Source organism: Eumetopias jubatus, unplaced genomic scaffold, assembly GCF_037043125.1.
Source record: "Eumetopias jubatus isolate StellerSeaLion01/CBP00866 unplaced genomic scaffold, mEumJub1_p1.0 scaffold_13, whole genome shotgun sequence".
In the NCBI taxonomy this organism is placed as follows: domain Eukaryota; kingdom Metazoa; phylum Chordata; class Mammalia; order Carnivora; family Otariidae; genus Eumetopias; species Eumetopias jubatus.
The window spans coordinates 103,224,858-103,238,399 of record NW_028274819.1 but is presented as its reverse complement, the minus strand read 5'-3'; the positions used below and the strand labels follow the sequence as shown (position 1 = coordinate 103,238,399).

The 13,542-nt window shown below is 43.0% G+C and overlaps 1 protein-coding gene and 1 non-coding gene across 4 annotated transcripts in view; both read right to left on the bottom strand.

Annotated features, from left to right (window-relative positions):
• Nucleotides 1-639: 639 nt before the first annotated feature.
• LOC114211458 (U6 spliceosomal RNA) lies at nucleotides 640-746 on the bottom strand. The gene has a single exon (XR_003609769.1). It is a non-coding gene; the product is annotated as a U6 spliceosomal RNA (small nuclear RNA).
• Nucleotides 747-3,535: 2,789 nt separating this feature from the next.
• USP28 (ubiquitin specific peptidase 28) overlaps nucleotides 3,536-13,542 on the bottom strand; it is a 59,604-nt gene continuing 49,597 nt past the window's right edge. For 2 of the 3 annotated variants that reach the window (XM_028105978.2, XM_028105979.2), the window contains exons 17-24: nucleotides 12,363-12,557; nucleotides 11,625-11,764; nucleotides 9,252-9,430; nucleotides 9,054-9,132; nucleotides 8,165-8,244; nucleotides 7,505-7,628; nucleotides 5,884-6,079; nucleotides 3,536-4,782 (exon numbers count right to left, since the gene is read on the bottom strand). In XM_028105978.2, coding sequence (XP_027961779.1) covers nucleotides 4,607-4,782; nucleotides 5,884-6,079; nucleotides 7,505-7,628; nucleotides 8,165-8,244; nucleotides 9,054-9,132; nucleotides 9,252-9,430; nucleotides 11,625-11,764; nucleotides 12,363-12,557 — 1,169 coding nt within the window. In that variant the 3' untranslated portion in view covers nucleotides 3,536-4,606. Of the gene's footprint in view, nucleotides 4,783-5,883; nucleotides 6,080-7,504; nucleotides 7,629-8,164; nucleotides 8,245-9,053; nucleotides 9,133-9,251; nucleotides 9,431-10,147; nucleotides 10,244-11,282; nucleotides 11,469-11,624; nucleotides 11,765-12,362; nucleotides 12,558-13,542 lie in introns of all 3 variants that reach the window. The other variant, XM_088017411.1, reaches the window with a different exon arrangement.

Below are 13,542 nucleotides of genomic sequence, written 5' to 3'. Positions count from 1 at the left end.
TCCCAATTCATTCACTAAGGCCCGAATAACCTTAATACCAAACCCATGATAAGGCCATAATAAGAAAAGGCTTATCTCTCTCATAAATATACATGCAAAAATCCTAAAAATATGAAAAATTCCATGTACATATAAAAATATCATGATCAGTGTATTTTGGCAACACAAGGTTGGCTTAACATTTAAAATTAATAAATGTAATTCACACATGAACAGAAAAAAGGGAAGACCCACGTAATCATTCTAATAGGTATAGAAAAAGCATTTGATAAATTTCAACATCCATTCATAATTAAAAAAAACTCTTTGCAGAACAGGAATAGAAAGAATCTTCATTTACACAGTAAATGGAATTTACAAAAAGCCTACAGCATACTTAATGGTGAAATATTGAAAACTTTCTTCCCTGATATTAGGGGACCAAGATGCCCACTATCACCACTTCTATTCAGCATTGTATCAGAGGCCCTCGAGTATGATCAGGCACGAAAAATAAATGTTGCAAGGACTTGCAATGAAGAACTAAAAGTCATCATTCACAGATAACATAATTATGCATAGAGAAAATATTAAAAACTACTGATCAACTATTAGAATTAGTAAGTGAACTTATCAATATCATTGGATACAGAGTTGATATAAAAACATTAATTTCTTTCTCAAATTTGTCTCATCCTTGTGCAGGGGCCATGATACTCTTCTCTGTATCGTTCTACTTTTAGTGTATGTGCTGCTGAAGGGAGCACATTTTTCTAGATACCAGCAACAAACAATTAAAAATGTAATTCCAAAAATGACAACATTTACAATAGCTTGAAAAACATCAAAGATCTAGGAATCGATTTATGAATGTTATGGAAGAACTCTGTAAAGAAATTAAAGAAAACCTACATAAACAGGATATATTGTGTTCCTAAATTAGAAGATCTCAATTCTCTCCAAATTGTCTATTAGTCACTGTAAACCTAATCAAAATCCCCAGAAATCTGTGTGTGTGAAACTGACGAACTGATTCCAAAATTTATAGGACAATACAAAAGATTAAGAATGGACAAGATGATCTTGAGGACGTTCAGAACTGGACAGGTTTATTGTCCTGGAAATCAAGACTGATAAAGCTACACAAATTAAGACAGTGTGATATTGGTAAGAGTAGACAAAACATACTCATGGAACAAACAAAAGGGCCCAGAAGTAGACCCCTACATAGACACCTGATTTATGCCAAAGGCACAGCACTGGGAAAATAACAGTAAATGGTGCTGGGTCCATCAGCTCAACAGGAAGGGTCAAAAAGCAAAGCTTCTGGGAGATGACACAGAATGTCTTCTTGCCCTTGGATAATGATCTCAACAGGGCACAATAAGCACTACCCGTGAAGGAAAAGAAAGAGTCAATTGGACTACATTAACATTAAAAAATTGTTTTCATCAAGCCATCAGGAGCAAAAAGCCAGAGGGTGAGAAGATCTATGCAATGCCTATAACCAAAAAAGTTTCTGTAACCGGCTATTTTTTAAAACCCTTACATACCAATACATAGCAAGACAGTAAATCCAACAAGAGTCGGCAAGACTTAACTAGATATTTCACAAAAGAGAAGAGCCCAAGCCAATAAGCATATGAAGAGATGCTTGACGTCGTTAGTGGGCAAGTCCAAATTAAAACAGTATCACGCATCAGCCATAATGGCTAAGATTAAAAATACTGACAAAACCAAATCTTGACAAAGATATGGGGCAACTGGAGCTCATAAACTGCCGGCGGGTGGGAGGGGGGATGGTTCAGTTGGTATAACTGCATTGGGAAACTGTGAGGCAGTGCCTAGTAAAAACACAGCCCTCTATCCCTGTGACCCAGCAATCGCGCTCACAGTTCCATGCCAACAGAAATGCATTCGCGTGAGCATCGAAACGCATGCACATGAATGCTCCTAGCAGCATTATGGGTAGTAGCCAAAAACTGGAGAGAGTTCAAATGACAATTAGCAGAATAAATTGTAAGGTACAGTCATACAAAGAAAGAACAGTAACAAGCAATGAAAATGGCTAAACTAAGCCACAGTGAATCGCCCCTTCTATCCCAGCTCTGCTTCATCAGTCTTCATTCAGGCCTTGCCTCCGGTTCATTATCTAAACTGTTATGTGTCTACTTCCCGCTTCTTTCTTGAAGCAGGTAGGGTAAAAATGAGTTTATATGGCTTAGGGTTCTTAAAGGAGCTAACAAATCCAAACAGAAGCAGGTGGCAATTCCAGCAAACTAAAGAAAGTCTAAACCCAGTGTCAAGGGAATTTATGCTGTCAAGTGCCCTGACCAAACCCTTGAAAAATTTTAGGTTAAGTCATGTAGGTTTCTCCCCGCCGCCACCACCCCGGCCCAGCCTCCCACCCCCCACCCTCATCCTTTTTTTTCACAATCCTTTAAACACATAAAAAACATGCTTAGCCTGAGGCAGTTTGTGGACCCCTTAAGAAACCAGGCTGTACCTAAAGCAGCCAGCAATGTGAGGACAAAGAAATGACTTCTCAGTACTCCCCCTGGTGACTTGAGTGAATCCAAATGAAAGTACCCAACACCACACATACAAATGTCCATCTGTTCCTTTCTTGGTCAACTATAGATCCCCAACAGCTGACCAGGAAGTGACAAATGTGGAGAGGCACAAAGCAAAAGATTTTGCAAGACTACCAAAAGGCAGCTAGGCAGTTGTTAAAAGGCTATGTAGAGAAACTATCAAGAGTTAGCATCCTGGTTTCACTACTTAAAACATCTAGGACCTTGGACAAACCAGTCCCCACCATCATCCCAGGGCTGTTACATTAAGTGAAATAATATAACTGTGCACAGTACTCAATAATGACAGAGATTAAAAAGGGAACTGCAAATGGTGGTACTCGGAAGCTTAAGCAGTACAGCAAATCAATGGCAAGAAGATTGATCAATTTCCCATGAAACAATTACCTCTGCAGTGAGCTTTCGAACACAAAAGCACTTCTGAAATTCTGTAAAAGATGGTCTACCACTAATTTAGTCAAATGTAAGAAAGTCCATCTTAAGAGAATAATTTTTTCCTCTTCTAAATTCTACAAATTACAGGAGTACCTGGGTGGCTCAGTCGGTTAAGCGTCTGTCTTCAACTCAAGGTCATGATCCCAGCGTCCTGGGATCGAGCCCCTACAGAGAGCCTGCTTCTCCCTCTCCCTCTGCCTCCCGCTCTCCTGCTTGTGCTCTCCCTGTATCACATAAATAAATAAAATTAAAAAAAAAATTCTATAAATTACAAAGTAGGTACACTTACATGCAGTTCAACTAGCAAATGGGATGGAAGACACCAGTCACCACTAGGTGCTGCTCAAGAATCACTTCTCCCCCAACAAGGTTCTCAAACCTTTCATCTGCTTTTTTTCTTTTCTTATTATTTTTTTTATAATTTTTATTATGTTATGATAGTCACTATAACTGAAACATGACAAATGCTTACTGAGTCCACCTATTTCCGGAAAATATGTGTTTAAATGAACACCTTACCGCACACCAAAGGTACAACAAATACTTTTATTGCACATTTATAAAATCTGCATAGTTATATCAAGTGTTCTTCCCGCCCACTATTCCCTCATTCATGTTAAAATTTGGTTAAAACACAATATCCAATCTGGAGCCTTTTAAAAATGGTCAACAGGGGATATTTCTCTCTCTACATATACATATATATAGATTTTTTTTCTTTTTACAAAAGCCACAGCCCTTCTCTTTCCAAAGCAAAAAAAAAAAGGGGGAGGGGCATCCAAATGTTCTTTCGGGCCAGCAGCAGCCTTAGACATCTGTTGTTGACAATTTTCAGAAGCTAGAAGGTTTTACTGAAATGGTGAACAACTCTCACAACGCTATCCTGTCTCGATCACGTTTCACAATGCCGTTCCGTCTGCGGTCCTTAGTGCTTTGCTTTCTTTCACTCGGGACTGAGTGTGAGGTTTTCTGGTTTATTTAAAAATATAAAATGAGAGAGAGAGAGAGAGAGAAGAGAGGAAAGGCAGCTTTCTTTTGACTTTGCAGCATCTTGCTGCCACGTGCCCTTACATTTCTACCCACATGTAAAAGGGCGGCAGTTCATCAGTAACCCATTGTCATCTCCTGTCAAGAGACCGGCAGAGGTTTAGATTTCTCATCTCTTGCAGTTAAGAACTTTTAAATGTCACCTGTATTTGATAAAATAACTAGTAGCTGTTCATCTGGTTCAGGTTCTGATGGATCACCCTTCTATTCCACTGTCAAAAATATTTATGCCTGAAGGATAATTTTAAAAGCAGTAAGAGGCCTACCAAAGCCCAAGCACTCCTGCAGGTACAAGAGGCATTTCAGGTCTTCTGACATAATTCAATACCTTAATATACAACGGTTCTTGTCTTTTTTAGTGAAATTGCTTTTCTGATTCTGTACCTAAAAAGTGCAATTTTATTTTCAATCCTTCTTTAGCATGGTTGGGGTCTGGATCTGAATCTTACTTCCCACCTAATCCCTTCCCCCAGGGGAAACACTGTGACAACAGACTTCTGTACAACAGGCAGGTAGCCGCAGACCAAACTGGGCCTTGACCATGTGGGGGCTTATTTCACTGTCACCGTTGAAACCCCCTGAATTGACTCCATGACAGCTGCAAATCGGCTACAGAGGTCATAGGGAGAATTGGGCCGAATGGTCGGAGGCTCCTTCAGGACAATGATTTCTGCAGAAGGATCCAGAAGCCTGGGTAGAAACTCTCCCAAGCACAGCTGTAGATTTTCTGTGGAGGGAAAATGGATGGTTACATATACAGTAAACAGTTCTGAGTAAAAACCAGTTAAGTCTGCAACTGTAATGGGAAGGCCTTCCATGGAGCCGCTGTTCCCCAACTGCAAAGGTCAAAGCATTGGGCTGACCCGCTCACAACAAATGATGACTCCTTCGGCCCAAATCAGGAGCAAAGACTCCTTGCCAAATATACCAAAACGTTAGGTCACTGCTTTAAACCACGTGATGTGTGGCAGGATAACATTAAATATTCATTTCACTGACAGGCCTTCTAATCTATCATCCATTTAAAACTTGAGAAAGTGGTTAAGATACTCTATGCCATAAATATAATGGCGCTATTTCCTTTCTATGATCAAAACATACAAGTGTGTACGCATGGCATTATAAGTACAGCTGTGTATCACACGTAGTCTAAAGGAAAACTGAAGACATTAAAAGGAAATTTGTAACTATTAAGTATAGAATTTTCCAGTAAATATTATAAACATGAATACTTTAACAAGTCAATACAATATCTTTACATCAGTGAGAAACTAACAAAGAGGCTTCATATTAGAACATACACCGACTTTCTAAGGCTACCAGAATTCACCTAAAAATGACTAGTTTTAGGTTCCCTCTCCAAAATCCTTTGGACAAGCTAGGCAATTCTATTTACCATTTTATGAATCGTGAGGGCATCACAGTTAATAAGAGGTGTTCTGTCTTGCAACTTCAAGTCATGGGAAAATTTAGTTATGGCACCACTAGGTCATCAAACATCATAAACAGATTTTGATTTCTAAGCTACAGAGTTCAGATTTTGACAGATGAAAAGGTAAGACAAGTCTGACATTCCCGGAGAGGAGTAATTTTGTCAGACAGGGCTTGCAGGCTCTCTGCAGGTGCTTCAGCAGCCAGAGAGGAGGTAAGGGGAGGCTGAGGGGGACAGAGGTCCAGGATCCTATCCTTTCAGTAGAGCAGATCCACTCACTCACATGCTTCAATAAGCCTTTAAAAAGGTTTGATGACCAGTGCTATACAGTGAAAACACTGTGACTTCTAAAGTCTGAAGAGCCGTAGATATTGCAAAGTGCCAACAACAACATACCAGCGATATCCTGCCCAAGGTAAGAGCACCAATGGTTTCTCATGATCTCGATGGCATGTAAGTCATCCTTGGAGATGTCATTATTAATGATAAGGTGAATGCAGGGAATGATCAACTCATTCATCACATTAATGCCCTCGCTTACAGAGTGGTCATCGTTTGTTTCAAAGAGAGAAGCTGCTTTGGCATTCAGCTCCTACAGGTAAAAAGCAGAGCGGGGGGTAAAAAACAGTCTGAAAAAGATAAATACCTATTTTAGAAGAGCCTAAACAAGTGGTTCCCCAAATTTCCCATGTTGCCTGGGAATCTTTACAAACTACTGATGCCCCACCTGAGACATGCTGATTTGATTGGTATGCAGGTGACCCGGGCACTGGGATTTTTGCAAAAGCTCCCAAGGTGATTCTAATGCAGCAAAGTCTGTGACCCACTTCCCTAAACTTACAAGTCAAGGTCTTGCCTACCACTTGCTTCTACAGAAAGGCTTATTCAATGGCTCTCAATCTCCACTGATCATCGGAATCACCCGCAGAAGACACGCTGATGCCCAGGCCCCTCCCCAGAGCCTCTGGTCTGACAGTCTGGGGAGGTGTCGCCTCAGTGTGAAAGCTCCCAAGTGACTCTCACACACACAGGGGGTTGCGAGCCAGTGATGGGAAGAGCCATAAATCACCATTACCACTGACCGGTGGAAGATGAGCAGGACATTCAGAATGTAATCTGCACTTGGTGATTTAAAGCATAATAAAATTCAGATCCATCAAATCTACAAGGCCCTCTTTTCAGCTTCAAAATGCCCTGCCACACCCTGTAACTGATACAGAAATCAAGGGATACATCAGAAAATGAAGCTCTTGAGACGAGTATGTCATGACTTAACCTCCTCCATTTGGTATTAGCAAAGGCAGTGGCAGAAATCCTGGCTGGATTCTTCCCAGGACGGGCAATCCTGCTGGGAGGCTCACCGTCTGAGGGCAAGCCAGCTCTCTGCAGTTTTCTGAAGGACAAGCACCTGTATACCTCAGCCAGGCCGAGGGGATAGGGGTCTGTCACACCCCGTGACTGCCAAATGCAAAAGAGGCCAGGCTAGACCTTCCGTGTTGTACGACAGTGATATTAACAAAACAGCAGGACCAATACTTATGTTTTATACCATTCAAAAAAAGAAAAAAAAAAACACTGGAGTCTCTCCGGAGTTGCCAAAATTCTCATCTACTAGCTTAGCAGGGAACACTGCACAGAACACAGAAAAAACACTGCATTCCTTCAACACATAGCTGTTGCATGCTCACGAAGTTCCAGGCAGAGAAAACAGTGGAAGAAGAAGAGTCTGTGCTCAAGGAACTCACGACCCAGGAGAGATATGCAAGTACACACAAAGGAAAAGGGGCAATTGATTCTCATCCTAACTTCTGTCAGGGGTCGAAGAAGAATGATACTCATTTAAGTAACTTAAAATCATTTGTTTCAATGTACAACTACTCTTAAGAGTTTAGAAAAATCTTAAAACCTATTGAAGATTATTCTGTTTTTTTAAGCTCTATTTCTTTGTGGCCTTCAAGGAACAGAGGTGAAGACAATAAACTAATACAAATCATAAGGTTCTACAAACAGTACACACCAGAAGGCATTTTCTTCGGTACAAAGCGATGACCGATTCCTTCACCCCGCGGCGGGGCCCCTTCATCAGCAGAGCGGCATTGCTCTGGTAAGCATAGACCAGGTAGGAGAGTGCCTCTTGGTACCTGAGAAAATGGTAGATCAATTGAGGGCTTTGACCTCTCTGTCCCCTGGTACAAACGTCTGCAAGGCTGCAATTATTGAAAGGTCCTGAGGACAGAAGCAGCGTGGTGTGCTGGGAAAAGCCTGAGGGCCAAGGACGGAGGCCACTCTCAGCTCCTTTGCAAACTGGTCAAGGAACCCAAAGCGAATCATGAAACTCCCCTGCGCTTCCGTTTTCCTCAACCCTAACCCAAAGAAGGTGACTGCGTGCTTACTAAGGTCCATCACAACACTAAAATTCATTTCTGGGTTCCTCTTCACTTATCACAAGGAAAATCTGGCCGTTACATGTCTTTATCACCATATCTACCACTACATGAAGGATGAAATACCACGTGTGATGCTTCATGAAACAGTGGGAAATGCAGAGGCGCCCTGGTGCGTGGGGACGGGGGGGGGGGGGGAGGTGAACGGCTGCGGTTCTCAGTATCCCCAGCTGGGCATCAGGAGTTAACAATGCCCTGACCAATAATCCAAGAGACAGAAAAGGCCCACATACTTTCCTTTTTGGTAGAGTTCCAGGCCTGTGAGGAGATACACAGACACCTTTCGAAACAAACTATAATCTTCGTGCCACTTCTGAAAAGGAATGAATGCCATTAGCGATTATGGTCACCATAAACTATTTCTATACTTCCCACTGCGGTCAGTTGCACACTCCATACAAATGCTTATCGAGCACAAAAACCACAAACACAAAAGCTTTTCAATAATGACGTATTCACCATTTACAATCAAAGTCCACTCCTGACCTTAATTTTCAGTGACCTGTTACTTCCACTGAGGGACAGAAATATTTATTTCACGTGAGCTTTAGAACATATCATCTTAATTTCCAACACCCCTGTCAAAGTCATGCAGCTCTGGTTTAAACAGATGACTGTCAAGGTCTCACAAAACCATGCACGTGCAGGAAACATGGAAGGACAAGGCTGTTCTGATCACCCAGAACAGCACTCAGCTCGGCAGGTGCTGTGGGCACACCCAGGTGTCACGGAGCACTGTGTTACTACTAACACAATGCTTTTTTTGGAAATCTGTAGTTAAATATGCATTTTAATGCACAGAGATTTCATTTCAAATACAGAATTATTTGAAAACAATATTATTTTCAAACAAACCAAAACCATGAATCAAGAATTTGATTGCCTAGGTACAAGGCCAAAGTAGGTATTAAAAGGAAATAAAGTGTTCATTTATTCTAATAGAAGAATGAAACAAAGAAACTGGTTATTCTGAGGGTCAGAAAAGATCATTTATCTCTTCTCACCCAATTATTTATTTGGGGGGTGGGGCAGGGGGAGGTCAGTCTGTGATAACGCAAAACTGTTAAGTTTGGCCTTAAGAATTAATGTTTTTGTTTTGTAGACTTAAAGAAAACACTTCACCTTGTACTCTTCCATATTCATGTCATCTGGACCAATCTCCTTCAGTTTAGCTTGAGCCACCTTCATGATGCTGATGGATCTGTGTGGGACAAGGGTCAGAAAGCAGCGCGAGGTTCAGGGAACCACTTTCCCATCAGGGGAGGCCCCTCGGCCCGACCCAGAAGCAGCGGGTGATGCGCCTGAGCATTCCTGTCTTACCTTTCATCATAGCTAAGATTTTTATCGGCAAACTGTTCCAGGAGGGTCCGTTCTACTACTCTTTTGGGCGCTTCATTTTGGAAAAAGTAGACTAGCACGTGCTGGAGCCGAGGGTCGCTGTGAGAAGTGGGCGTCTCTTTGGCAAGCTGGTAGAGCCTGGAGTATTCTTCATGGAATGCCTAGTAAGGACAAAACTGACAGTCGGAACAGGGCGCGCTGGGGGATTCTGCTCACAGAACCTGATGCCTACGGGCTAGAGAGGTTCTCGTAACTCCAAGGAGGCTTCTAAGAAACTCGTATTGGGGAATTACAGAGGAAACCACGGAATCCCTAAGTTGTTTGCATTTCGTAAGGGACCAGAACTCCTGTGGCGCCAAAGATGCACTGCCCTTGTGAGAAATACGTTTTTCTCATAAGGCTCTAAGAAAAACAAATATTTAGTTTTAATTAGTATCCTTGAGTCCCAAGGACCTGCAATTTAAAATGCACATAAAACTTAAGGTACTTGCAATTTATGCAAGTACCTTAAATTTTATTCAGGTAGCTTAAAAAGCATGACCTACTTTCTTGTATGGTGGCTCCCAAACTATAAAGGCAATGTCTCCTTCCCAGCTTTATTAATAGATATTTCCTAAGGACAACAGCCAGCCCTCCAGGCCAGGCCTAACATAGTTCGGCACAGCTCGCCAGTGCTGTGTTAGCGCCGAGGGGAGGTGCTGTCAGTATCGTGGGAGGGCCTGTCCTGCCCGTCAGTTTGAATGGAAACAGAGTTTTAGGTGTTACTTTAAGGAGAAACATTCTTCAACCTTTTTTTTTTTTTTTTACCATCTAATAAAATTATGTCCCCATTACTATGATACCTGTGGTATAAGGATTAGATTTTTAAAAACAGATACCTTAATCAGCCCTGCTTCAGACCCATCTCGGTCAAAGGTCTGACGGGCTTTAGCTATGGCCAGGATGACCCCTTGCATGGCGGGGCTCAGCATCACCTACCACAAGAAGGCACAAAACACAGACAGAAAAAGGAGAGAAGAAAAGTTCAAAAGAAGACTGAACGGAAGGAAGGTGAGTGGGCTGCTGAAGGGAAGAGTGGCCGTGTGCCCATGGCCGGCATCTGCGGCCAGCTCAGATTCACACACCTGACCCCATGCACACCCACAGCCCCGAGCCTGCGCACCCTGGCCAGACCTCGCCCAAGAAGAGCTGTTCCTACATACTCTAATTTAGCAGATAAATAAAGAGGGACATCTGAGAATATTTACAAACGGCACTGCTAAAGAATCAAGTTAAATGATAGCTCTCCTAGGGGAAGTGTCCACGGTGAGAATTCCAATGGAGTTCTGTAATTTGGCTGTGTATCCCAGGACACAAGTTTTCTAAAGTTTTACTAAAATGACCAGTACATTTAAAACAGTCTGGAAATTAGGCGGTATACAAATATCATTTTATAAAATCAAAACCGTTCAGTGATTTGGAAACAAAAATATCCCACAGCAAGAAACAGAACCCTGAGAGACAGGATTCGTGACTGTGATGTGTGGTGCCAACTGTAAGGGGGACTGACCATAAGTAACTTGGGATCCCACAGCTTCTTCCAAAAGCTTAAGAATTAAAAACAACTTCAATTCACATTTGTTTTGCTCACCAGACAGCTGAAAATTTTAGATTTGGAGGGAAAACAATGGACTAATATTACCAAAGACAAAGGCTCCTTATTTAAAAGGCACTTGGTTGTTGTTGCTCATAATACCAAGAGAGGAACTAAGTGCTACCTTTCTGAGCCACCCAGCCTCTGAGGTGCCCCCAGCAGTATCCGCCTGGGTAGACAGACACCGGGGGCAGCATACGGTGGGAACGAGGCGATCTCTGACAAAATGGTAACTAAGGTCAAAACCAGATAGGCCTTCTTGTTCCTTATTTGTTCCAATAGTAACTACTGCCAGACACCCTCGACAAGTATATGGGGTCACGTGAGAAGGGAAGAGAAGACCGGGGACAGACAGCTGCACCCTGCGCTCATGTGTGTACCTCCTCATCATATCCACCTGCGTCAGATCTAACCAGAATCCTTCCCACACTGGGAATCTCCACTTCAGAGGCCTCAGAACTAGGCGGGGCGGCAGACTCTGCGTCCTTCGCCTGCGGGGCCTGCTCTGAATGCTCTGCAAGGTTTGTTTCCGGGGGCATGGGCTTCCTGGGTTCAGCTTCCTTAAGCTGTGGCAGCAGAACAGAGAGAAAGAGTGAGAAAAAACAGGAGAAAGAGGGACCAGTTAAATGCAGCAGAGACACAGAATCACAGAAAGGTGAGGAACCGGCGGTCACTGCTGCGAGCCCGCCCCTCCTGCGTGCGGGCTTCCTGGGCCCTATCACCTCGCTCAGCGCCGCCTCCACGCCGCTCCTCTCGTAGGCGTGTGCGCTGTTCGCGATGGCCTGTGCCGTCTGCTCCTTGACAATCACAGCGTGCTCCGATGCCAAGCAGCGGACCCCGTGCGAGGCGGATGCTGAAGGCTCTGGTAAGGAATGGTACAAAGGGATTAGCGTATGATGATAAACAACGTCTAGAACACGCTGTCGAAGGCAAGCAAGACAGACACAAAGTCTCATCTACAATGCTTCTAACAAACTTTTAAAACAGAATCTATGCAAACGTCCCCTAGAAATGAGTGACTCGAAGAAACATCCACTTCAGGAGGAACCCACTGATGGTTCCGGAAAGTTTAATGTGCTCCCGCTTTGTCCAATTTCTTTACGTCAGTGAAGACTTCCTACAAACGGCCTTCTGTTAGGAAGATTGTCTTTGGAGAACAGTTGTCTTGAGTCTACTTACTCATCCTATCATAGCTTCTCCTACAACCTGGGAAACCGTGAAAACTAACAGATGGAAAGTACAGGGAGCTGGTCTTGCTGATACCGCTTCTGCTCATCAGAAAAGACATCCTAAAGCTACAAGCTATTCCGTCAGATGGTGCAACACCAGCTACACCTGAACTACACATCATGCAGACTGTGGCCACCCCTCACTGAGCTGAGGCGCCACAGCTGGCTGAGGGAGGGCAGAGTGGAGGCTACCAGACCGTAGGCGCACTGGTGTGCCCCATCCTGGGGTACCTGGGGATGGAGAGAAATCCTGGGATGCTGAGCTGGTGGAGGATTCCATTTGAGGGATTTTGCAAGACTGCTCTTCTTCCCACTCCTCGACTTCCTGCTCAAACCTCCAGTTATCTTCCTGAATGTAATGCTTCAGTTCAACAGACAGGGCGTCCACTTCTCCTAACATCTGATCTGATTCGCTTGGGGCTACCTCTGAGACAAGAACAAAGAGTTAAAATGCAGCACCATCCAGCAAAAGGTCACAAGGAATCAGAAGGTCCTTTCTAGAAAGAAGGAAATAAAAGACACTCTGTCCTTTCTCTTACTCCATGTGAAAAATACATACATACATAACCCATCAGAAGTAATGACAATGTAAAGCCAACAGTCGTAACACACCACTAATAGTGCCTGGCAGATTAGCAGGTAGGCACGCATGGAATATCTGTTGAATGAATGCATGAATGAATGAACGAACAAATGAATGATTAACAGAAAGCAGGGATTTGGAATAGAGGCCAATCACTGGCAAAATAGCAAGAACTGACCAAACATTTGGAAATCCAGAAAATCATTAGATCCAATGGAAATTCCAAGTTGAACAGTTTTATCAATGTAAACCCTACAACTGTTACTGATAAGAATATCCATCTCAAGATGGTTAGAGATGAATTCCAAGACATTTATACCGCCTCAAGTTCCATACCAGTGAGTGCGATCAGAAAGCAATGTGATACAACAGTTAGATGGTAAATAATACCTGGGGGATAATAAAAGGCCCGGATGAAAAATGACAAGGATATCAAGGACATATGAAATCTCATGTTCTTTAAGATTTTATTTTTAAGTTATCGCTACACCAAACGTGGGGCTCGAACTCACGACCCCGAGATCAAGAGTTTCATGATCTTCCAACTGAGCCACCCAGGTGCCCCTAAATTTCATTTCTAAGCCTGGGACCCAATCAGAAAAAGAAGCCTACAGTAGAACAACATATCAACTTCCTGGGTGCCTTTAATCAGTCTTTTCATTAAGCAAATGACAGTTTCCGTTTATCTGTTTCTGCAGGATGAAAATGAAGCATATGCATACTAACAAGGCTCCCTATACCCTACCAGCAATAGTCTGGCCGTTTGTACAGCGTCCACGGGCAGCTGTCCTCGCTCAGGTGCTGCAGAGATGCAACTAGGAGGGTCGG